The sequence below is a fragment of the Amphiprion ocellaris genome, chromosome 12 (genome assembly GCF_022539595.1).
Source record: "Amphiprion ocellaris isolate individual 3 ecotype Okinawa chromosome 12, ASM2253959v1, whole genome shotgun sequence".
NCBI classification, from domain to species: Eukaryota; Metazoa; Chordata; class Actinopteri; family Pomacentridae; genus Amphiprion; species Amphiprion ocellaris.
The window spans coordinates 338,295-364,298 of record NC_072777.1 but is presented as its reverse complement, the minus strand read 5'-3'; the positions used below and the strand labels follow the sequence as shown (position 1 = coordinate 364,298).

General features: G+C 41.4%; 1 protein-coding gene and 1 long non-coding RNA gene across 2 annotated transcripts; one reads left to right on the top strand and one right to left on the bottom strand.

The window, feature by feature from the left end:
- The first annotated feature begins 1,795 nt into the window (after positions 1–1,795).
- On the top strand, positions 1,796–25,147 carry LOC111588214 (deleted in malignant brain tumors 1 protein-like). Its single transcript, XM_055016047.1, has 17 exons — positions 1,796–1,827; positions 4,286–4,345; positions 5,065–5,091; positions 7,436–7,747; positions 10,893–11,186; positions 12,394–12,708; positions 12,785–13,069; positions 13,735–14,049; positions 15,201–15,494; positions 16,655–16,963; positions 18,080–18,391; positions 19,415–19,723; positions 21,775–22,068; positions 22,826–23,161; positions 23,616–23,723; positions 24,166–24,250; positions 24,328–25,147. Exons 2-17 carry the CDS (start codon positions 4,312–4,314, stop codon positions 24,476–24,478), a joined length of 3,780 nt encoding a protein of 1,259 aa, XP_054872022.1. The 5' UTR covers positions 1,796–1,827; positions 4,286–4,311; the 3' UTR covers positions 24,479–25,147.
- Positions 15,459–16,759, bottom strand: LOC129350206 (uncharacterized). Its single transcript, XR_008603554.1, has 3 exons — positions 16,627–16,759; positions 15,706–15,817; positions 15,459–15,595 (listed from the first exon to the last, which is right to left on the bottom strand). It is a non-coding gene; the product is annotated as an uncharacterized LOC129350206 (long non-coding RNA).
- Positions 25,148–26,004: the final 857 nt, after the last annotated feature.

Here is a 26,004-nt window from a genome sequence, read left to right as displayed (position 1 = left end):
ATAGACACAAAATGGCAAAAACGAGACCAAACTGGAAGAAAACAGACAATGACAAAAATGTGACACAAAACAACAAGAGGAGACGACGAGAGACCGAAAAGAAAAAGCTCTGAATCATTTCAAACTAGTTTCAAGTAATTCTGGATCATTTTAAAGTGAATTTGGACATTTTTGGACAAATTTCAAGTTATTTCAGACGAGTTTTGAGACATTTTGGAGCATTTTTAGGTCATTTTTTGACAATTAAATGTTACATTGGTAAAGTTTTAAACTATTTTAGACAACTTTGGACTGAGAGGAAAATCAAAGCTACAACAGAGGAGAAAGTTGTTGGAGATCCATTCAGCATGGTGGAACATCTTCTAGTAGTTGGAGATCCATCCAGCATGGTGGAACATCTTCTAGTAGTTGGAGATCCATCCAGCATGGTGGAACATCTTCTAGTAGTTGGAGATCCACCCAGCATGGTGGAACATCTTCTAGTTGTTGGAGATCCATTCAGCATGGTGGAACATCTTCTAGTAGTTGGAGATCCATCCAGCATGGTGGAACATCTTCTAGTAGTTGGAGATCCATTCAGCATGGTGGAACATCTTCTAGTAGTTGGAGATCCATCCAGCATGGTGGAACATCTTCTAGTTGTTGGAGATCCATCCAGCATGGTGGAACATCTTCTAGTTGTTGGAGAACCATTCAGCATGGTGGAACATCTTCTAGTAGTTGGAGATCCATCCAGCATGGTGGAACATCTTCTAGTTGTTGGAGAACCATTCAGCATGGTGGAACATCTTCTAGTTGTTGGAGATCCATTCAGCATGGTGGAACATCTTCTAGTTGTTGGAGAACCATCCAGCATGGTGGAACATCTTCTAGTAGTTGGAGATCCATCCAGCATGGTGGAACATCTTCTAGTTGTTGGAGATCCATTAAGCATGGTGGAACATCTTCTAGTAGTTGGAGATCGATTCAGCATGGTGGAACATCTTCTAGTAGTTGGAGATCCATCCAGCATGGTGGAACATCTTCTAGTTGTTGGAGATCCATCCAGCATGGTGGAACATCTTCTAGTTGTTGGAGAACCATTCAGCATGGTGGAACATCTTCTAGTAGTTGGAGATCCATCCAGCATGGTGGAACATCTTCTAGTTGTTGGAGAACCATCCAGCATGGTGGAACATCATCTAGTTGTTGGAGATCCATTTAGAATGGAGGAACATCTACAGATGATGAGCAGAGTAGAGAGGAAACGTCTGGAAACATGGAGATAGAAAAACATCTACAGGATGAGGAGATGATAGGAGGTTCAGGAGAAACCAGCTGGACGTTCTGGAAGATGTTTCTAGAAACATCTTCCAGAACCTCCATTTGGTTTCTCCTGAACCTCCTACCATCTCCAGGACCTGATGACTGAGAGCCTCCACAGAAGTATGAGGAGACACCGTTAGTCCAGAGTTTAACGTCTGAAGGAATATGGTGGACATCATGGTTCAGGATTTTATGTATTTTTGTATAATAAATAATCACAGAAATTGAACGTCCAGAATCTGAACCCAGCTGTTCTACATGTTTGGTCCCAGCTGGTTTCTCTAAAGTGTTTCTTGATGCATCTGAAGAGGAACCACGGTGGAGCTTCATGTTTTAGCTTCATAACAGGAACTTATTAAAAATACTGAGACTCACAGTTTCACTCCGGAAAGCGTTTTTTTACTCCTCCATGAAGTCATCAGGAGTTGGAGAACAAACTTCCGAGGGTTCAGATCTGCTGCTTCAGAACGTCCTTGTCCTGCTGAGCCACCAGCTGCATCGTCCAGGTGAGAACATCTGCAGGTGAGTCTGACCTTCAGTGCTGGATGGAGCTCAGTTAGCCTCAGCCTCCTGAACTCTGCAGGAGTTTAGGACATCGTCTGAATCCAGGTTTGGAAATTCTGAACCTGGAGCTGGAATGAAGCTGCTTTAAAACATTTTTCTGATCTGGAATCTTTTTTATTTTATTTTATTTAATTATTGAAACTTTGCAGTGACAGAATAAATTTATAATTTTAGTTCAAACTGTTGAGATTCCAGAGTGGAGAGATTTACCACGGAGTAAACAGCAAATAATACTGAACTGGATCCTCTCAGTAATCAGATTACTTTTCTGTGGTATCAGATTACTAACTACAGATTTCATGGAATAAATTCAGGCTCCACAGCAGGAACTCAGTGGAACTAAGGTGAGGTTCTTTGGTTCCTCCTTCAGTCCTCCTCATGGAGGAAACCAGTCCACTCATTTCTGCTCACATCTTCTCACATTCTTCTCTGTGTTCTTCAGCTGCTCTTTGCTGTAGGGGTTCTGTTGCTCTACCTTTCTCTGGAGAACACCTCAAAGGTTCTGCTGGCTTCAGGACTCACTGTCCAGGTCCTAGTTCCACTTGGTTCTAGAGGAGAAGCTCTGGTGTGATGTTGTTCTCTGGATGTTCTCCTGCTGGAATGTTCCTCTTCTCCATCTGGTCAGCCAGTATTGTGGTTCCTCCTCAGACCTTCGTGCTGCATCTAGAAATGTCTTCAACACCTTCTGACCTCATGCAGCCCCAGATCATCACACTCCCACCTCCGTGCTTCACTGTCAGGACTCTGCATCCACTGTGGTAGTCCTGGTCAGGTTCTCACCAAACATCTGGACTCCATCTGAGCCCAACTCACTGATCTTCATCTGACCAAAGAATGTTCTCCAACATCCATCAGGCTTCTTCTCATGTTCTTCAGCAAAATTTCATCTGGAAATTTAGTTCTGAGCAGCAACCATAGAGGTTGATGTTCTGAAGGTTCCTTCACACTGTCTGAGCTTCACACTAACTCTGGTTTCCATGGAGAACCCCTGAGCCAAGTCTGAAGCAGCTGCTGTCTGGAGAAAGTAGTTCACTGTCTGTGGAGTCATTTTAGGAGCTCTGATTAGTGGTACTATGACTCCTTCTAGACCTCCTGATTAGTGGTACTGTGACTCCTTCTAGACCTCCTGATTAGTGATACTATGACTCCTTCTAGACCTTCTGATTAGTGGTACTATGATTCCTTCTAGACCTCCTGATTAGTGATACTATGACTCCTTCTAGACCTTCTGATTAGTGGTACTATGACTCCTTCTAGACCTCCTGATTAGTGGTTCTATGACTCCTTCTAGACCTCCTGATTAGTGCTATGACTCCTACTATACCTCCTGATTAGTGGTACTATGACTCCTTCTAGACCTGATTAGTGGTACTATGATTCCTTCTAGACCTCCTGATTAGTGGAACTATGACTCCCTCTAGACCTCCTGATTAGTGGTACTATGACTCCTTCTATACCTCCTGATTAGTGGTACTATGACTCCTTCTATACCTCCTGATTAGTGGTTCTATGACTCCTTCTAGACCTCCTGATTAGTGGAACTATGACTCCTTCTAGACCTCTTGATTAGTGGTACTATGACTCCTTCTAGACCTCCTGATTAGTGGAACTATGACTCCTTCTAGACCTCTTGATTAGTGGTACTATGACTCCTTCTAGACCTCCTGATTAGTGGAACTATGACTCCTTCTAGACCTCCTGATTCCTGCTGACTCTGTGCTTCACTGGTTTTTAGTTGCTCACTGATCTTCCTGGATCTTTTTCCATCTTTGTCGAGTCTCTCAGTCAGATGTTTCTCTTCCTCTGTTCAGTTCTTCTCCATGTGGAGCCATGATGCAGACATAGATAGACCCAGTCCATAAGTCCAGGACTGAGAATGTTCTGCTGTTCTCAGCTCATTTAGAACCATGTTCATCAGTTGGACTGGTTGGGACTGCGTCTTTATAAAGTAGATTTCAGGGGTATAAAGCAACTTCTGCTGACCTGTGGATGAACCTGTCGTCATTCTGATCACAATGTGTTTGTGTTGTTCAGAAATAGCTGCAAACTCAACATGAAATCAGACGTGGAGTTTCCCAACAGTCCATGAACCAGTGATCAGACTTCAGTGGTGTAGTCTGGATATCAGCTGTGGTCTCTGAGGGAGTCAGATCTGCTGTCATCCTCTTTAATGATTGATCCAAATGTCAACATGTTTGAGTCCAAGTCCAGGACGGCGCTTTGATCCTCACTCATCTGCTCAGGAGGCTTCTGCTGTCTGGATATTTGAGATATGATCCAGTTTTAGTTGAAATTCTTACTTTTTATTCAAAGTTTCATAGCGTTTGTGTATTTAAGTTAAGAAGGTTAAATAAACACTACTGATTAGTTTTCATAAATCAACCAGCTTCCTAAGAAGACTCTGTTTTATGTCCAGCCTCTGGTCTGCTCTGAAGACTCAACATGAACTTTATTTCTGCTCTTCAGCTGCTCATAGGTGAGTCTATTAACCATCCTGCTGTCTTCATTTCTAGGCACCAAAAAATATTGTTTCCTTGTCTGAAAAAAATCCAAAAATTCAGCAAACAATTTGACAAATTTCTGAAAATTTGCAAAACCTTCAGGAAGAAAATTCCAATAATTCCTTAAAAGTTCCCTTAAAAGTTTTAGTTTAAAAAATCCCCCAAATTTGGCAAGAAAATTCTTGTATTTTCAAAAAATGAGTAAAAATCTTCCAAAAAAAAAATCCTAAAAATATCTAAAGTGATTCCATATATATCAGTAAAACTTCTAATATTTTCTTTAAGAACATTCACAGAAAAATCAACCAAAATTCAGTGAAATTCGTTGGATTTTGGTTGATTTTTATGTGAATGTTCTTAAGAAACATTTTTAACATTTTTTTTCCACCAAAAAATGTTCAAAGATTTCCCAAAAATGTTGAAAATGTGGACATCAGAAGTTTCACTGTGGAAATATATATTTTTCCCCACATTTTCAAACTTTAAAACGGGTCAGTTTGACCCGCAGGATGACACGAGGGTTAAAAACTAAATCACTTAAATGTCTGTGAGAGGAGTGAGTTTGATAAATGATCTGAATGTTGTGTATTTGTTGTAGAATGTTGATTTTAATATTAGTGATAACTCTAGAGATGAAGTTAAACAGAAATATTGACGGAGGCTCAGTTTGAACGTTTCTCTGTTTCTGCTGCAGGTCTGATGAACCTGCTGCTGCTCTCAGGTCAGTAAGTTCCACCTGGAAACTCATTTATATCCACAGCTGGATCATCTGGAACGCCAGTATTAGATAAGAACAAAACTCCTACTTCTGATCAACCACCGACCAACATTAAAGTTCACCCAGAATGAGTTTTATGAGTCACATTAACCATTTTCTAGTTATTTTAGATCAGTTTTGAGTCGTGTTCTTCATCATTTTGGTCAGTTTTCGGTACATTTGGACAATTCGGAGTCATTAGGAACACATTTTAGAGGCGTTTTGTGCAAATTTGGACAAATTTTTAATAATTTTGCATAATTTTTTAGCTATATTTTATGATTTTGACCATGGGTTCCTCATTTTGGCTCGTTTGTGAGCCATTTTAAATAAATTTCAAGTCATTATGTTCATCTTTTTTTTTCATCAATTTCATTTTTTTTGGGTCATTCGGACGATTTTGAGTCACACTGAACATTTTGTTTAGTAATTTTAGACACATTCATCATCATTTTATCCAATTCCTCAGAGTGAATCATGTCTCCAGTCTTAAAGTTCACCCAGAAGGACCTTTTTAAAGTTCTCTCCATGTTTAGATACAGCTTTAATAACTTAAAAACTTCCAAATGAGATAAAAGTCCAAAATCATTTTTTTTTCTTGGAATATGTCTAAAATGACTCAGTATTGTTCAAAATGTTGTTTGAATCATCCAAAATGACTTGAAAATTGTTTAATAACTCAAAAATTGTCCCGAATTACTTTTAAAAAATCTCAAAATGACATAAAAATCATCCAAAACTACCCAAATGTGTCCAAAATGAGATGAAATTTGTCCAAGTGGACTCAACATCTGTTAAAAATCGATGAAAATCCATCCAAAATGAAAGGAGGTTGTCCAAAATGAGTTTTTATTTCGCTAGAATAGATCTGACCAACCTCCTACCAACATTAAAGTTCACCTAGAATGAGCTTTTTAAAGTTTTCTCTGGTGAACTATCAGAAACCAGAAACACAACCAGGAACCAGTGATTGTTTCTAGGACTCTAAATTGTTCACACTAGGAGACATCCCATAATACTGATGATCACACTAGGAGACATCCCATAATACTGATGATCACAGATAATTCTAGAGAATGGCACCCAATTCTGTCCACAAAGAATCAAAATGTGTTCAGGTGTTTTTCAAACTTTGCCAAACTGACAAAATCCAGTCCACAGTCAATCAGAAACTGTCCAGAATGAAGAAAACATGTTTAATTTGTTTTGATTTGATTTAATTCAAGTGTCAAAAGTGATTTAAGATTTGTTCAAAATGATAAAAACCTGAACTTATTTACTCAGCCAAAATTATTCAGAATTTTGCTGTATGCTTTTTTTTTTTTTTTTTTTTTTTTTTTTTTTTAACAATTTCCCAAACTGACAAAGTCTAGTCCAGAATGGTTCAAAAAAATGTCCACAGTGACTCAAAATTAGTTCAAAATAACCTAATAATTGTCAAAATGATTCAAGAAATTTCTAAATTCAACCAAAAGTTGAATGAATGTTCCAAATGAGACTAAACTTAAAAGCAGGAAAGGAGAACGTCCCCTGGAGAAAGTTCTAGAGTAGACCTACTCTAGGTCTCTAGGTAGGTCTACTCTAGGTAGGTCTACTCTAGAACTTTCTCCAGGGGACGTTCTCCTCTATGGACTTCAAGGACCTGAAACTCTGGAAATATTCCCAGTCTGAAGGTAGAACTCTGATCATTGATAAAGTTACTGGAGATGAAAAACCAGATGTTCTGAGGAGGTTCTGTCAGGTTTAATTGGTTTTATTTTAAACGCTGATGACAGAACCTTCTTTGGAACTGACAGATTTCAGTCACATGAAGGACAATCATTTGAGTTCTGAGAGAAAATCTGGAATTAATATCAAAGTTCTTCAGATGTGGTAGTTTCAGTCAAACTTCCTCCAGAAATTATAAACCCAGAAAACTACAATAATTCAGCTCGTTCTTCTCTTCTTTGTTCTCCTGGATTGTTAACAGAAGTCTGGTGATTTAAATCCTAAAGTTTCAATTCATTTAACTAATAAAGCTGCTGTTGTTGGATCTTTAGTCATCCAGGAGAATGAAAAATAAAAACCTTTATGTCTGAATGTGTAAAAACACAAACTGAACATCACATTCTAGAAACAGGACTGAAGGTTTACTGAAGGTTTAATCTGGATCAGAACACAGACCTGGTTCTAAGATCTGATCCAGTTTCAGCTCAGATTCCTTCTGAACCACTGAGCTCTGATTAGGAGTAAAGGTTCCTCTGAGGTTCCTCTGAGGTTCTCCACCCTGGTCCGCTGCTGGTTTACCTCCATCATTCTCCTTCTGCAGACTGTGAGAAGATCAAGCTGGTGGGTCCGACCCGGTGCTCCGGCCGGGTAGAGGTCTTCCACAGGGACAGCTGGGGGACGGTGTGCGACGACCACTGGAGCATCACCAACGCCGAGGTGGTCTGCAGGGAGATGGACTGTGGGACGGTGATCGAGGCCAAGAGAGGAGCGTTCTTCGGCGAAGGGAAAGAGCAGATCTGGCTGGACGACGTTCAGTGCACCGGATCAGAGTCCTCCATCCTAAAGTGTCCTCACAGAGCCCTGGGAGTCAACAACTGTGGACACGGAGAGGACGCCGGCGTCGTCTGCTCAGGTGAGTCATTTACCTGATTTACCTGGTCCATCAAGCTGCACACCTGAGGTCAGATTAACGCAGGGGTCACTCACTGTAAGTAGGAGAAGAAGAAAAAGAAGAAGAAGAAGGAGAAGAGTTCTCAGTTTTTCTGTCTATGGCTGCATTGATCACTGAGGATCAATAGTTCCGTCTGATTCTTCTGATCCGCTCGAGATGTTTCCTGCAGCAGGTTGATCAGATGTTCTGAGGAGACCTTCATACCTGAACTCAGACTGATATGAAATCAGTTTAATATGAGAGCAGGGGTCCGTTTCACGAAGCAGGTTCAACAAACTCTGAGTTTAACCCTGAACTCTGAGTTGATCTACTCTGAGATAGAAAACTCTGAGTTTTCAGTTTCACAACGGCTGATTTGAGTTGGTTCAATCAACTCGGAGTAGTTTCACCCGGAGTTAAGCGCGTGCACCACAACTCCGAAAAGCCAGTATCAATGGAGCGCCGATTCGACGAGTCACCATGGCAACGGGGAAGCGGAGGACTACACCGTTTGAATTGGAAATCTTAATGCGCTTATATAGCGAGTTTGAGCACGTTTTTAGAAAGAAGTGCAACACCTGCAGCTGCAAAAGAGAGGGAGACGGTGTGGGAGAACATTGCTGCCTGGGTCAATGCGTAAGTTTAAATCACAATAATATTACAGGAAAACTGTTTGAATAGTAGCCTATTAAGTTATTTCATTTAGGTGCAATCCTGCAGGGGAGAAGCACATGTGGCAGGAGCTGAAGATGAAATATAAAAACATTTTTAAAACAGGTAAGAAGTCGGCATAATCTCATGGAGCTACCTCATTTTGATCATGTTTTACATTGTAAAGTAGCCTAAATATTAAGTGGCTGTTTGACTGTGCAGTGGTTTTATCCCACACAGAGCCTAAATGTCTGCATCCATATCATGTTCTGTTAAACAATTAAGCCTATTTAAACTAACACAGACTTCTACTCAGCCATATATATATATATATATATATATATATATATATATATATATATATATATATATATATATATATATATATATATATATATATATATATATATATATATATATATATATATATATATGTACACAGAGCCTTGATGGTTCTGACAGGTTTCTGTCCAGGGAAAACGACAAAGATGGTAAAAGTCATTTCAGGGCCAGACACACTTTTCTGACCGTCCTGCATACATTTGTCGTACTGAAGTGCTCTGCATCTAAATATATATTTTTTTAAAAACTTCCATTTGCAAAGAACCGCAGCACAACACACAATATCTGCTGGGATGTGAGAGCATGACTGCGGTTGGTCATGTTGTAAATGTAAGGATGGATGAGGTTGGATGTAGATTATGGACTGTGACGTGAAACGGTACCGCTCTAAAAGATACTTGTCCAGAAATGCAAGAACATCTATGCGTGGTCTGATAACAATCTCCTGACGAATATTTAATTCTCTGTGCAGTAATGCTGCTCCTTCATCTACTGGATTGTTAATAAAAGGACGTCATTTTGACACACGGCAGAACTAGACTTCGCCAAAACTCGCCAGCTGACTGAATGAATGAGGAAATGAAATAGCGTGTGTGGCTGAAAGAGGGCGGAGACAGAGAGAAACTCGAGGTTTACTGAGATAAACCTGGTCCCGACCAGGTTAGAGTCATAGAGTCTGTTACTGCGGTAACTGACTGAGAGTTTAAGTTACCTCTCTTTGTGAAACAGGCTAGAGTTACCCCTCTGTCTCTGGTTTGAGTTACCTCCCTTTGTGAAACGGAAAACTCTGAGTTTCCCTCATTTCAGGGTTAACAAACTCAGAGTTTTCACTAAACCTGCTTCGTGAAACGGATCCCAGGTCTAATTCATGAAGAACATCTACAGACAGCAGCTGTTAAACAGACTGTAAATAAAATCAGGATTTGATCAAGAATCATTTGTTCTTTTCCAACATAAAATTACAGCATTTACTTGAATTAATGAACATTTACAGACTGGTTTCAAATAAAAATGATCCTTTGGTCCCACAGTCTATAATCTGTAAAATAGATAGAAGCAGCTGAGTTAGAACGTAGAACCACAAATGATTGTTCTGTTTGGTCCAGATAGAAGCAGCTGCAGAAGATCAGGTTCAACACATTTAACCACAAACCTGCAGCTTCTACTGTCAGAACAACATGTTGTGTTTACATTGTGTTTAGGTTGTGTTTACGTTGTGTTTATGTTGTGTTTACGTTGTGTTTTGTTGTGTTTATGTTGTGTTTACGTTGTGTTTTGTTGTGTTTACATTGTGTTTACATTGTGTTTACATTGTGTTTTGTTGTGCTTACGTTGTGTTTAGGTAGTGTTTACGTTGTGTTTATGTTGTAGTTAGGTTATGTTTACGTTGTGTTTAGGTTGTGTTTAGGTTGTGTTTACATTGTGTTTACGTTGTGTTTTGTTGTGTTTAGGTTGTGTTTACATTGTGTTTACGTTGTGTTTACATTGTGTTTTGTTGTGTTTAGGTTGTATTTAGGTTGTGTTCACGTTGTGTTTACATTGTGGTCACATTGTGTTCACGTTGTGTTTACATTGTGTTTACATTGTGTTTATGTTGTGTTTACGTTGTGTTTAGGTTGTATTTAAGTTGTGTTTACGTTGTGTTTAGGTTGTGTTTACATTGTGTTTACATTGTATTTTGTTGTGTTTACATTGTGTTTACGTTGTGTTTAGGTTGTGTTTACGTTGTGTTTACATTTGTTGACGTGTTCACGTTGTGTTTACGTTGTGTTTAGGTTGTGTTTAGGTTGTGTTTAGGTTGTGTAATCTCTGCTGTTTCTTCCCCTGAACATTAATCCTTCCAGCAGCTCTGAAAGTTTTCTTCATGAATCCATCAGATGAACTCGTCTATCAGCTGAAACTATAAAAACATGAAGAACCGTCAGATGTTCTGTTCTCCAGGAATCCTGAACGAGTTGAAAATGTGTGATTTTTTAAAACCCAAACTTCAATTCAGCTGGTTGTGCCTCTTTTTTGTTGTCATTTTGCGTGTCTCTACTCTGACCTGTCCTCCAACAACCCAAACTTCCACAGCTTCACTTTCAGTGTTTTTAAATCCTCAGACGTTTCCTGATCTTGTTTGTCTGATCTGCAGACTTTGTGCGTCTCATGAACGGCAGTAACCGCTGTAACGGCAGGGTGGAGGTCTACCAGGGAGGACACTGGAAGAAGGTCTGCAGCAGCGACTGGACCAAGGAGGATGCCGACGTGGTCTGTAGAGAGATCAGCTGTGGAAGTCCTCTGTCCCAGACCATCCCATCACACTTTGGAGAAGCTCACAACCTGAACGGAGTGAAAACCCAGTGTGTTGGAAACGAGAGTTCCATCTCAGAGTGCTCCCACCAGGACACCTCAGAGAGCTGCACCGACGCTACCGTAGTCTGCACCAGTAGGTCCTGTAGATCAGTAGGTCCTGTAGATCGGTAGGTCCTGGTAGATCAGTAGATCCTGCAGGTCGGTGAGTCCTGTAGATCGGTAGGTCCTGTAGATCAGCCACTACAGCATGGGAGAAGCATGAGAACATAAGACACCATTAGCATGCTAAATTATAAGCATGCTAAATAACTAGCATCTCAAATAATTGGCATGCTAAGTCATGAGCATGCTAAATCATTAACCTATCAAGTCATTAGCATGCTAAATCATTAGCATGCTAAATTATAACCATGCTAAATCATGAGCATGCTAAATTCTAAGTATGCTAAATCATTAGCATGCTAAATCATGAGCCTGCTAAAACATTAGCATGCTAACTCATTAGCCTATTAAATCATTAGCATGCTAAGTCATGTGCATGCTAAATCATTAGCGTGCTAAGTCATTAGCCTGCTAAATCATGAGCATGCTAAATCATGAGCCTGCTAAAATATTAGCATGCTAAATTATAACCATGCTAAGTCATGAGCATGCTAAATTATAAGCATGCTAAATCATTAGGATGCTAACTCTTTAGCCTGCTAAATCATGAGCATGCTAAATCATTAGTTTGCTAAAACATTAGCATGCTAAATCATTAGCATGCTACATCATTGGCAAGTTTCCTCAGCTCATTTAGCACCTCTGACTCACCGCTAGCCTCTCCATTAGAAGTGAATGGCGCAGCTTCGGCTAGTGTTAGCTGCTTTGACCGTTCCACCATATCGTCTTTTTGCGTTTTTCGTGGTAACTTTCTGACTTAAACTCATCTTCGTTTAGACTTTATCTTATATTCTAATAGTCATTTGTCGGCCTTACATACTCTGTAGGTTATTTTAAATGTGGGTCTGGTGGAGCTGAGAAGCTAAACGTCTGCTCTGGCCATCCTGTGGGCGGAAGTCACCTCAAGACTACAAGTTTGGTGTTGAGAACTGATCAGTTTCTGTTTGTGATGCTTTGGGACATGCAGAGCAGATTTACTGAGGAGAACTTTGTGGTAGAAAATAAACCAGATACTCATCAGATTTAGACGCTGGCGGATGACAAATACTCCTGAAGCTCCAGTTGTCTGTCTGGACAGTTGGAGCTCAGAACGTCCTTGTAGACCACCAAGAAATCACTGATAGTCTCTGATCTCCTCTCCTGAATAAACAGCTTATATGTTTTTGTTTGACCTGCAGACAGTAAGCCGATCCGTCTGGTGAACGGAACCAACCGATGCTCGGGTCGGGTGGAGGTGTACCACCAGGGCCAGTGGGGGACGGTCTGTGACGACCGATGGGGGATGCAGGAAGCAGCCGTCACCTGCAGGGAGATGAACTGTGGCAACGCTCTGAGCGTGAAGTATAAGGCCTTCTTCGGCGGCGGTCGGGATCAGGTGTGGCTGGACGACATCGAGTGTACCGGTCACGAGAAGACCATCGCCGACTGTCCACACCGAGGCTTTGGAGAACACGACTGTGATCACAGCGAGGACGCCGGCGTGGTTTGCTCAGGTAGACCTCCGTCTGCTCTGATGGATTAACAGGTTCCTGATGTATCTTTAAACTCACTGCCTTCTTTGTCTTCCAGAGTCAGTCCGACTGATGAATGGTACCGACAGCTGCTCTGGCAGGGTGGAGGTTCTCCATGACGACCACTGGGGCAGAATCTGCAATAATAACTGGGGCAATAGGGAGGCTGCCATAGTGTGTAAAGAGCTCAACTGTGGAGCTCCAAATAAGGTCCAGGAAATGTTTGGCGACAGCACCCTGAGGGCCTTCAGCAGCAGATGTTCTGGGAATGTGAGCTCCATCAGCCAGTGTGGACTTCAGGAACACAGTGGAAGCTGTCGAGGTGTTTCTGTTTCCTGTCGAGGTAAGAAACAACCGTAGGACAAGATGTGTTACTGAAAGTACCACTACAGCAGAATAAAAGTACCACTACAGCAGAGTAAAAGTACCTCTACAGCAGAATAAAAGTCCTCCGTTACTGCAGTAAAAGTACCTTTACAGCAGAGTAAAAGTCCTCCATTACTGCAGTAAAAATACCACGACAGCAGCATAAAAGTCTTCCAGTACTGCAGTGAAAGTACCTCTACAGCAGAGTAAAAGTACCTCTACAGCAGAATAAAAGTCCTCCATTACTGCAGTAAAAATACCACGACAGCAGCGTAAAAGTCTTCCAGTACTGCAGTGAAAGTACCTCTACAGCAGAGTAAAAGTACCACTACAGCAGAGTAAAAGTCCTCCCTTACTGCAGTAAAAGAACCTCTACAGCAGAGTAAAAGTCCTCCATTACTGCAGTAAAAGTACCTCTACAGCAGAGTTAAAGTACCACTACAGCAGAGTAAAAGTCCTCCATTACTGCAGTAAAAGTACCTCTACAGCAGAGTAAAAGTACCTATACAGCAGAGTAAAATCACCTCTACAGCAGAGTAAAAGTACTCCATTACTGCAGTAAAAGTACCACCAAACCAGCTGAACCTAACTAATGAAGTCCTCAGTGCTAATGTGCCTCTAATGTGAACGTCGTGTCTTCAGGGAGTCCGACTGTGAGGCTGGTTAATGGAACCGACCGGTGTTCTGGTCGGGTGGAGGTTCTGCATGATGGTCAGTGGGGAACCGTGTGTGATGATGAGTGGGACATCAAGGACGCTCAGGTGGTCTGCAGAGCCATGGACTGTGGAACCGCTCAGACCGCCAAGTCCGGCGCCTTCTTCGGTGAAGGTCAGGGAGACATCTGGCTGGACGATGTCAACTGTTTCGGAAACGAGACATCGCTGCAGCACTGCAAGAGGCCTTCGTTTGGAGAGAACAACTGTGGACACAGTGAGGATGCTGGTGTGATCTGTTCAGGTAACGTCTAAGTTCAGGTAACGTCTATGATCAGGTAATGTCTAAGTTCAGGTAACGTCTGAGTTCAGGTAGCATCTATGTTCAGGTAACGTCTGAGTTCAGGTAACGTCTGAGTTCAGGTAGCATCTATGTTCAGGTAACGTCTGAGTTCAGGTAACGTCTATGATCAGGTATTGTCCATGTTCAGGTAGCATCTATCTTCAGGTAACGTCTAAGTTCAGGTAACGTCTGAGTTCAGGTAGCATCTATGTTCAGGTAATGTCTGAGTTCAGGTAACATCTATGATCAGGTAGCATCTATGTTCAAGTAACGTCTGAGTTCAGGTAACGTCTATGTTCAGGTAACGTCTATGTTCAGGTAATGTCTAAGTTCAGGTAACGTCTGAGTTCAGGTAGCATCTATGTTCAGGTAACGTCTATGATCAGGTATTGTCCATGTTCAGGTAGCATCTATGTTCAGGTAACGTCTGAGTTCAGGTAACGTCTGAGTTCAGGTAGCATCTATGTTCAGGTAACGTCTGAGTTCAGGTAACGTCTATGATCAGGTATTGTCCATGTTCAGGTAGCATCTATCTTCAGGTAACGTCTGAGTTCAGGTAACGTCTATGATCAGGTATTGTCCATGTTCAGGTAGCATCTATGTTCAGGTAACGTCTGAGTTCAGGTAACGTCTATGATCAGGTATTGTCCATGTTCAGGTAACATCTATGTTCAGGTAATGTCTGAGTTCAGGTAACGTCTATGATCAGGTAACATCTATGATCAGGTAGCATCTATGTTCAGGTAACGTCTGAGTTCAGGGAATGTCTATGATCAGGTATTGTCCATGTTCAGGTAGCATCTATGTTCAGGTAACGTCTAAGTTCAGGTAACGTCTATGATCAGGTATTGTCCATGTTCAGGGTAGCATCTATGTCCAGGTAACGTCTGAGTTCAGGTAACGTCTATGATCAGGTAGCATCTATGTTCAGGTAACGTCTGAGTTCAGGTAACATCTAAGTTCAGGTAACGTCTATGATCAGGTATTGTCCATGTTCAGGTAGCATCTATATCGTCTATCCTGATATCAGTGGTCAACTATCTCAGGTATTTCCACCTGTCAGACTAATCAGTGTATTGATCGTCGGGTTCTGCTGGTTCTTCGTCCTGCAGCCACCATCAGACTGATCAATGGGACGGACGAGTGTTCTGGTCGGGTCGAGCTGCACCACGGAGGACACTGGGCGTCCGCCAGCAGCGTTAACTGGGGCATGAATGAAGCTACAGTGGTGTGCAGGGAGATGAACTGTGGAGACCCGGTGAAGGTGTTGGGTTCCTACGGTGCAGGTGGAGAGCAGAGAGGCTACCAGGTGAGCTGCAGTGGCAGAGAGATGTCGCTGACGCTCTGCAGCCTCCGAGAATATCCATCCGGCAGCCGCATCCAGGAGGCAGCAGTCCAGTGTTCAGGTGAGATGTAGCTCCTGGTTCTTCAAAAAGATCGTGTCGATCTCCTACAACCGCTGGTACGAGGTGTTTCTCCTGGTTGGTGCTGGACTGGATCAGATCTGCTGAACAGCCAATCACAGAGGAGTATTTTTACCCTTTTTAAAAGACATCAGTGGTGCTGAACATGGATCTGCAGGGAACTTCTCCTAGGAGAAGAACATCAGCTACTCACCCAGTCAAGTAGTCACAGCAGGAAGCAAAGTCCTGAGTTCTTCAGCAGATGTTCTAGATGTTCCTGAATCGATCCAGCAGCAGATGGAACCACTGTAACCTGGTTATTGATACTAAATGATGAGAACAGAGAAGCTTCATGTTCATCTGATTTATAAAATTGATCAGCTGCTGATCCAGAATCAGAACTACTGAGGAGCCAAACACAGACCAGTTAGCTGCTGGTTCTAGATGGTCCAGATGTTGGTTGTAAAGTTTAACCCACTTTTAGTTGATCAGTTTGGACTAAATGCTTCTTTAACAGGTAGTTTGGAGTCGACTGGTTCTGTCTGAATTTATTTTGTGTCTTTCGGTTCTGTTTGTGTAACTTTATGTGGCTGTTGATTGTTGTTTTCAGTAATTCTGTTGGTCTTTGCTCCTGTTTTGTGTCCATTTGTTTAGCTTTAGTTCGTGCTGCATCTCTTCTAGTCAGTTCCAACCTCTTTCTGTTTTTTTGCGTCTCATTGCAGCCATTTTGTCTTTAGAGCTTCTAAAAGGTGTTTTTATCTCTACTTGCACTGAATTAATATTTCTTCATGTTTAATTTGTGTTTCTTGTCGTCAGTTTTAATCTCTTTCTGGTCTCTGCGAGTCTTTTTGGTCGTTTTGTCAGTTTGACTCCCAGTAAACGTTCAGGTTCTCCAGTCAGAACTAACGGTCTCCTTCAGTTTGGACCAGTTTAGAGTCAGATAGTCACAAATAAGGGACTCAATCCTGTAAGCTGCTCATGGAGAACTTTCGCCTGATGAAGAAACACCAGAACATCTGGAGACCATCAGGAGAACACCAGGAGAACATCAGGAGAACACCAGGGGAACATCAGGAGAACATCAGGAGAACACAGAGCTATTACTGACTGAATAGTGAATGTTGATAGGACTCACATAATAACGGAACACCTGTCCTCTCCAGGTAGCGTAAAGTTGGCCGACGGGCCGAACCGCTGCGTGGGCAGGGTGGAGTTCTACAACAACGGCCAGTGGGGGACGGTTTGTGGAGAATCCTGGGACATCAATGATGCCACGGTGGTCTGCAGACAGCTGGACTGTGGAAGAGCTCATAAGATCACCACCATGTCGGAGTACGGCCAGGGAACCGGGACCACCTGGATCGATCAGATCGAGTGTAGCGGTATGGAGTCCAGCCTGCCTCAGTGTCCTCAGAGACCCTTCACCGACAAGACCTGCAACACCTCCTCAGTGGCTGGAGTCATCTGCACAGGTAGGACGTAAGCACAGGTAACCCTAACCTAACCCTCCAACCCTCTACCCATCCAACCCTTACCCAACACCTCCTCAGTGGCTGGAGTCATCTGCACAAGTAGCACATCAGGACACAGCAGCAGTGAGTAAAGCTTCCTGTAAAATCACTGAAATGATTCTAAACGGTTTCATTTTTCACATCATCTCCAAGTTCAACAGCACACGAACAATCAGAGTTTCTACTTTAAAAATAGAACATTAATAAAAGTAGAACCTCAGTCAGAAGCCAGAGTTAGTGTGAAGCTCAGACAGTGTGAAGGAACCTTCAGAACATCAACCTCTATGGACGGAGGACCAGAACTAAACCTGGTTGCTGCTCAGAACTAAATTTCCAGATGAAATTTTGCTGAAGAACATGAGAAGAAGCCTGATGGATGTTGGAGAACATTCTTTGGTCAGATGAAGATCAGTGAGTTGGGCTCAGATGGAGTCCAGATGTTTGGTGAGAACCTGACCAGGACTACCACAGTGGATGCAGAGTCCTGACAGTGAAGCACGGAGGTGGGAGTGTGATGATCTGGGGCTGCATGAGGTCAGAAGGTGTTGAAGACATTTCTAGATGCAGCACGAAGGTCTGAGGAGGAACCACAATACTGGCTGACCAGATGGAGAAGAGGAACATTCCAGCAGGAGAACATCCAGAGAACAACATCACACCAGAGCTTCTCCTCTAGAACCAAGTGGAACTAGGACCTGGACAGTGAGTCCTGAAGCCAGCAGAACCTTTGAGGTGTTCTCCAGAGAAAGGTAGAGCAACAGAGTCCCTACAGCAAAGAGCAGCTGAAGAACACAGAGAAGAATGTGAGAAGATGTGAGCAGAAATGAGTGGACTCTGGTTTCCTCCATGAGGAGGACTGAAGGAGGAACCAAAGAACCTCACCTTAGTTCCACTGAGTTCCTGCTGTGGAGCCTGAATTTATTCCATGAAATCTGTAGTTAGTAATCTGATACCAGATAAAAGTAATGTGATTACTGAGAGGATCCAGTTCTTCTGGCCTTGGACTGATCTTTCGTCACTGCTGCTGTTAGGGTTAGACTGTTGTTCTTCCATACCTGGTTCTTTGTTCCTCCTCAGGTAGCCTGGAGGTCCGGTTGGCCAACGGTAAGGACGAGTGTTCTGGTCGGGTGGAGGTCCGTCACGGAGACGTCTGGTCCACGGTGTGTGACGCTGGCTGGACGGTGGATAAAGCCCAGGCGGTGTGTGATCTCCTGGAGTGTGGACGGGCCATGACCGTTCCTGGAGCCACTCAGTTCGGTCAGGGCAGCGGCTCGGTGGCGACGGCCGACGACTGTTTCAGCAACGCCACCAACCTGCAGCAGTGTTCAGCCAGAGGGTTCAGAACGGCAACGTGTGGACACCAACAGGATGCTGGAGCCGTCTGTGCAGGTAAAATATACACTAAATATACACTAAATATGCACCAAATGCCACTAAATATACACTATATATGCACTAAATACCATTAAATACCACGAAATATACACTAAATATACACTTAATATACACGAAATACCACAAAATTTGTCATTTAAAACAATTTCTTGAGTCATTTCTGGTCAAATCGGGCCATCTTTCACAGGTTTTGAGTAATTTATTGATAATTTCACAGTAATTCTGGATCAGTTTTGTGTCATTTTAGACTATTCTTTGTCCTGTTCAGCAAATTTGAGTCATTTTGAACAAATCTTTCCATTTTAAAGAAGTTTTGAGTGAATTTTTAATCATTTTTGAGGTAGTTTTAGATGAATTTTTGTCATTTCAGGCAAGTTTCAGTAATTTAAAACAATTTCTTTTCATAAAAGCAAAAGTTGAGTAATTTCAGGAAAAAGTCACTTGATGATATTTTGTCATTTCAAACAGATCGTTGTTTTTGGATGAATTTCTGTCATTTTAAACAACTTTCACTTCATTTAGGACACATTTTAATGACTAAACAAATGGTGAAGGATTTCGGACTGATTTAGAGAAAGTTTTGAGTCATTTTGCTCAAAACTTTGACATTTTAAACAAAGTTTGAGTCATCTTAATCCTCCTGTTGTCTTCATTTACGGGCACCAAAAAATATTATTTCCGTGTCTGAAAAAAATCCAAAAATTCTGCAAAAAAATTCCCCAAATTTCTGAAATTTTGCAAAACCTTCTGGAAGAAAATTCCAGTAATTCCATTCTGAAAACATTTTTTTTTTCACATTTTCAAACTTTAAATCGGATCAACGAGGGTGAAACACATTTTCCAGCATTCTAACTGAGTCCTACTGATAGAAGACATCTCTGAGTTCTCTCTCCTTCTTCATGATGTTCTGGTTCATCAGAGCTGCACGACTTTAAACTGAACCAGGAGCAGAAACGTCCTCAGAGGTTCAGATGTTGAATCCTCACAGTGTTTGAACCTGTGTGTCCTCCTGAGCAGCTCAGGTCCGTCTGGCCGGCGGCGCCACCCAGTGTTCCGGTCGAGTGGAGGTGTTCTATAAGGGCCAGTGGGGAACCGTCTGTGATGATGAGTGGGAGCTGAGTGGAGCTGACGTGGTCTGCAGACAGCTGGGATGTGGTCATGCCATCTCCGCCCCCACCAGTGCCCACTTCGGCCAGGGTTCTGGTCCCATCTGGCTGGACAACGTGGAGTGTTCCGGCCAGGAGTCGGCACTGTCGCACTGCACCCATCTGGGCTTTGGAGAACACAACTGTGGACACGGAGAGGATTCCAGCGCCATCTGTCTGGGTAGGAGGAGCTTTTAATCTGTCTTCATCATGTTTAATGAAGGATTTTAAATTTAGAACCATGAAGTCAGCTCCTAGTGTGGTTTAGAAACATCAGAATACCAGGAATCAGGTGACCTCTGCAGAAAGCCTCATCATTAGTAGAGTATATATTAGTATATTATTAGTACAGTTTGTATTAGTATATTATTAGTACAGTATTAATTAGTATATTATTAGTACAGTATGTATTAGTATATTATTAGTAGAGAGTATTAGTATATTATTAGTAGAGAGTATATATTAGTATATTATTAGTAGAGTATGTATTACTATATTATTAGTAAAGTATGTATTAGTATATTATTAGTACAGTATATATTAGTATATTATTAGTAGAGAGTATATATTAATATATTATTAGTAGAGAGTATATATTAGTATATTATTAGTAGAGTATATATTAGTATATTATTAGTAGAGAGTATATATTAATATATTATTAGTAGAGAGTATATATTAGTATATTATTAGTGGAGTATATATTAGTATATTATCAGTAGAGTATATATTAGTATATTATCAGTAGAGTATATAGTAGTATATTATTAGTAGAGTATATATTAGTATATTACCATTAGAGGATGTATTAGTATATTATCAGTAGAGTATATATTAGTATATTATTGGTAGAGAGTATATATTAGTATATTATTAGTAGAGTATATACTAGTATATTATTAGCAGAGTATATATTTGTATATTATTAGTAGAGAGTATATATTTGTATATTATTAGTAGAGAGTATATATTAGTATATTATTAGTAGAGAGTATATATTAGTATATTACTAGTAGAGAGTATATATTAGTATATTATTAGTAGATTATATATTAGTATATTATTAGTAGAGAGTATATATTAGTATATTATCAGTGGAGTATATATTAGTATATTATTAGTAGAGAGTATATATTAGTATATTACTAGTAGAGTATATATTAGTATATTGTCAGTAGAGTATATATTAGTATATTTTCAGTTGAGTATATGTTAGTATATTATCAGTGGAGTATATATTAGTATATTATTAGTAGAGAGTATATATTAGTATATTACTAGTAGAGTATATATTAGTATATTATCAGTAGAGTATATATTAGTATATTTTCAGTTGAGTATATGTTAGTATATTACTAGTAGAGTATATATTAGTATATTACTAGGAGAGTATATATTAGTATATTACTAGTAGAGTATATATTAGTATATTACTAGTAGAGTATATATTAGTATATTATTAGTAGGGTCCATTAGTAGAATCTGCTGATATTTTATGATTCTGTCAAGTTGAATGCGAGTTTCTATGTAAAATCATATATTTCATAGATCTGATTTACATTAGACACAGTGGGTCAGTGGTTTGGACTGTCACCTCACAGCTAGAAGGTCCCCGGTTCATGTACTGGCCTGGTTCTGGTTCTGGTCCTTCTGCATGGAGTCTCCATGTTCTCCCTTCTGGGTTCTCCAGATTCTCCAGGTTCTCCAGGTTCCTCCCACAGTCCAAAGACATGCTGAGGTTAATCAGTGATTCTAAACTGTCAGTAGGTGTGAATGTTTGTCTCTATGTGTAGCCCTGTGATAGACTGTTACCTGTCCAGGTGAACCTGTGATAGACTGTTACCTGTCCAGTGTAAAGAGGATTCAGCGGTGTAGATGATTAATGGAGATTCAGTCTGTTTTTATAGTTTTATTGATATTTTCATGTAGGTGTAAATTCAAAACAAGAAAATCCATCACATTCCTGATTTTTTTTACAGAGTAGCAAAGGTGAGTCAGGAGTACAGGTGTGTTGGAGTAAAGGTGAGGTTATGCAAAGCTGCTTTGACTTCTTTCGGTGAGATCAGTTCTGAGGAAGATCAGAAGGCTTTAGGATCAAAGACAGACTGTGTTCTACTGTTGGTTCTGGAGGATCTCCTCACCTGCTGGTTCTGGAGGATCTCCTCACCTGCTGGTTCTGGAGGATCTCCCCACCTGCTGGCTGTGATGTCAGGTGTGTTCATGTCTGTTCAGGTGCTCTGGCCAAGCCTCAGATCGCCTTATATCCAGCTCCGGAGGTCAACTGGGGCGATAAGGTGGAGATCACCTGCACCGTGGTCACCGAACAGCTGGGAGGAACCTTCGTCCTGAAGAAGCTCCAGGATTCGTTCCAGATGGAGAAGTTCTCCGACCACGACACGGCCACCTTCACCTTCCCTGCAGCGGACTTCAGTCAGAGAGGATCGTACTTCTGTGAATACCAGAAGAAGCTTCCCACTCAGGTCATCTACTATCCTCAAGGAAACACGGTGGACCTCTCCGTCACAGGTAATCATGGATACCACACAGGTAACCATGGACACCACACAGGTAACCATGGACACCACAACAACCTTCTGAGACTGAACCTCTAAACACCAAACATCAAAAGCTCCTGCAGCACTTGAATTCCCTGAAAGAGTTCAGCTGGAGGTTAATGTTGGAGGAGGAGGAGATGATCTATAAGGATGGAGAGCGATAATCGTGTTGTTTGGCTAAAAACAAAAAACTATTTTATCCAAAATGTCAAAGATTTGTCCAAAATAAGTTAAAAATGATCTCAGGTAACTCAGAAATGAGCAGGACTTCATATTTACATTCATGTAAATGCTTCAGCATCAGATCACAGCGAGTAGAAATGTTCCAGGAGCAGAAAACCAGGAAGTTCAGAAGAGCTTTGTGTTCTACTGAACTTCACTGACTGATGAACAGGAACAACAAGTTGGAAACAGATTAATTTAAAATGTTCACAGTTTTATCAAAATGACCAAAAAAAAATTCCAAAACAACAGAAATTTGCCCAAAAAGACTCAGTATTCGTTCAAAATAAAAAAAAATAAATCCTGAAATGGTCGAAAAGATTTAAAATGTTAGAAAACTGTCCAGAAGAATCTGAACTTTGGTCAAAGTTTGTCAGTCTGAGGATGAACTGAAGGAAACAATCAGGTAGCATCATGTTACCATGACGACCACCAACAGTCTCAGAAGGTTGTGATCTGGTGTTTAGAACATCTGTGAACATCTACCTGACTCTCTGTTCCTGCAGTGAAGCTGGAGAAGCCCACCATCTCGCTGTCTTCTCCTCATGCCATGGTGGTCTACAGCCCAGACAAGGTGTCCGTCACTCAGGGCAGCTCCTTCTCCGTCACCTGTTCCACCCACTCCAGGTATCCTGGAGGGTTCTTCTACTTGACCCGGTCCAACAAAACCACCAGGGAGTCCAAGCCGGCGTTCGGTCACTCCATCTTCTACCTGGCCTACTTCGAGTTCCCGTCCTTAGAGCCGGAACATCAGGGAGAATATACCTGCGTCTACGGCCTGAACATCTCCTCGCTGTCCTTCTGCTCAGTTCCCTCCAAGTCTCTGCAAGTCACCGTGATCTGTAAGAACCACAGAAGAAGAACTGATGCTGTCATAGTAACCTTTAGATTACTCTGGAGCTACGGTGTAATCTCATTGCCCAAAGTTACTTTAAGTAACTATGAAGGAACGATTGGTTCTATTGCACCACAGTTTTACCTGAAACTCCAGATTAACTCCAGAATAACTCCAGATTAATTCCAGAATAACTCCAGAATAACTCCAAATTAATTCCAGATTATCTCCAGATGAACTCCAGAGTAACTCCAGATTAACTCCGGAAAAACTCCAGAATAACTCCAGATTAATTCCAGAATAACTTCAAAGCAACTCCAGAGTAACTCCAGATTAACTTCAGATTAACTCCAGAGTAACTCCTGATTAACTCCAGATTAACTCCAGATTAACTCCAGTTCAGGCTGTATACTAAAGTGGTCTGTTTGTGTTCTAAAAGTGTTTCCTCTGTAACTCTGCAGCTCCCTCGTCATCCCCAGTGGTCGGAGGAATTGTGGGTTTTCTGGTGGTTCTGGTTCTGCTGCTGGTCGTTGGTTTCCTGGTGTGGAGGAGGAGATGCAGAGGTTCTGGTAAGATCCGAGGCTGTAGATGTTCACTATGGAGTCAGTTACAGAGTAGAATGAGGAAGAAGCAGACTGTAGGAATGAAGACACAGATAGTTATGACCTAAGCATCCGTTACCATGGGATCTAGGTCTGCAGCATCCGTTACCGTGGTGATCTAGCTCTGCAGCATCCGCAACCATGGTGATCTAGCTGTGCAGCATCCGTTACCATGGTGATCTAGCTCTGTTAACGCTGGTTTCAGGCCCATCAGGACTCTTTAACCCATTGATCTCACCTCCTCTTCAGGAAATGAGACGTTCTGCTGAATTCAACTCTTCGGTTCTCTGAGGGTCGTTTAGTTCAGTGCAGCTGCTGGTTAGTCACCTTCAGGTCGACCAATCACAGGCCTGTTTGTTGAGGACATTTGATTGAAGAACTGCAGCTAATTTTCTGTTCAACCTTCCAGGAGTCATGGTTCAGTTCAGGAGCAGGTTTGAAGAAGCATTGAAACGAGACATGGAGGACAGAAGCAACGGAGCTCTGGATGGAAGGTAGGAAAGAGGTCCGTCTGTCTCTATGTTTATCTGAGGAGACGTTCTGTTAATCTGTTCTCACCTCTGATCTCCAGAGAACGCAGTAACCAGCTGTATGAACCTGGACCGAGTCGCAGCTCCGAGGAGAAAGCTGCTGAAGAGGACTCTGAGAATGTAGTGGACAGAGTTCCTGAAGATCTGGCTGGAAGAGTCTGCTACGAGCTGGAACCTCTGGTGGTCTCCTGATCTGTTTAACAGTTTTAGAGATCAAACCTTCAGTGAACAGCTGTGTTCTTCAGTGATTCCAGTCATGAATATTCTCTGAGCAGGAGGTTCTGGTAGAGTTCTGGAAGAAGCCTTTAAGGTTGAAGTTTCCTCCAGGAGACGTGATTGAGTTTCCTGAGCTTAAAGAACATCTAACACCAGGCTGGTAGAGTTTCACAAACATCTGCAGCTGGAACATCAGCTTTATTGTTCTGCTGATCGTTCCGCAACACTTTAACAGAAATTAAATCCTAATCTTCCTCATGTTCTGAGATGCTGCTTCTCTGATCAGATTCTCTTCACTTTATTTGTTTTTTGGGACCTAAAACTAAGTTCTGTCAGATATTTAGTCTGAATTTGGAGAAATTTAAATGTTTTCTGAAACCGGTGAAGTTCATCTCTGAACAGCTGATGGAACCTGAAGAACACAAACTGGACATGAAGACTTTTCTGGAGATTCAGTATTTTAAGAGAAAAGATAAACTTTATGAAACTTTAAGACTTTCTGGAGAGTAAAAACCCCAAAAACCAATAAATGAAGAGAATCACAGGAAACGGATTCAGTCTGAACCATGAAATGATTTTTATTCTTTTATTGATGATTATTGGATGTTTGTGATGCTGATCAATAAATGTTTCTTATGTTTTTGACCAGTTTTCATGATTTCATCCTGATGATCACAGCAGCTCGTATAATGTCAGAATAACTGATTAGATGCATATTGATCAACAACACCTGCAGCACTGATCGATTAGTTATCAGCTATTCAATTATTCTCCAACTATTGTGATGATCGATTGATCAGTTTGATTACTTTTAAAATAAAAACAGTCTTCTGAAATGGGAGTATTTCACCATTTTAGAAAGCAAACATCTGATCAGTTCATCAATGATGGGACAACGTTCAGAGTTGTGTGATGAGTTCATGATTCTCAGGTTTGTTTTTATCAGCAGACTTCAGTGTTTTGGTTTCTACCTTTAATGGTTCAACTGCAGGAAACATGATGGCCAATAATCAATACTGTTCGGCTGATCAGCCTCAGACATGCTGTGATGTTGGTCTAGAAGCAGTCAGCTGATGGGGCGGTCTATGTGCTGGAGCTACCAGGTGATATTTAAATAGAAATATAGATGATAGATATGTTATCAGGATTAATGTTTGATTAACAGCTCTGACTTACAGAATGGTTGTGTTTCTGTAGAAGTTCTGGTTGTGTTCTGGGTTTAGTAGAACCTGAACAGGAACCAGTGAGAACCATGAATACTGATGTTCTGTTTGGAGGATAAAACCAGAACAATAATCCTCATTGATCCTTCAAACAGAAACACGAGGAAAGCGAGCAGCTGATCAGTGAACAGGTCCGTCTTTCAGCAGCTGGTTTCAGTAAACCAAGAACCAAACATCTCTGCAGAACCGTTCCTGCAGATGCTCTTCAGATGCTGCTGAAGATCAGACCACAGCTGGTGAGGACCTGAAGCAGCTTCCTGGTGGTTTATTTATCAGACT

Bases quoted from the DNA above. Each gene is read 5' to 3' on its own strand.
- LOC111588214 (XM_055016047.1), top strand. From the start codon at position 4,312: ATGAACTTTATTTCTGCTCTTCAGCTGCTCATAG. The intron at 7,748-10,892 runs GTGAGTCATTTA...TCTGATCTGCAG, and splicing joins CGCCGGCGTCGTCTGCTCAG to ACTTTGTGCGTCTCATGAAC. The intron at 18,392-19,414 runs GTAAAATATACA...CCTCCTGAGCAG, and splicing joins TGCTGGAGCCGTCTGTGCAG to CTCAGGTCCGTCTGGCCGGC.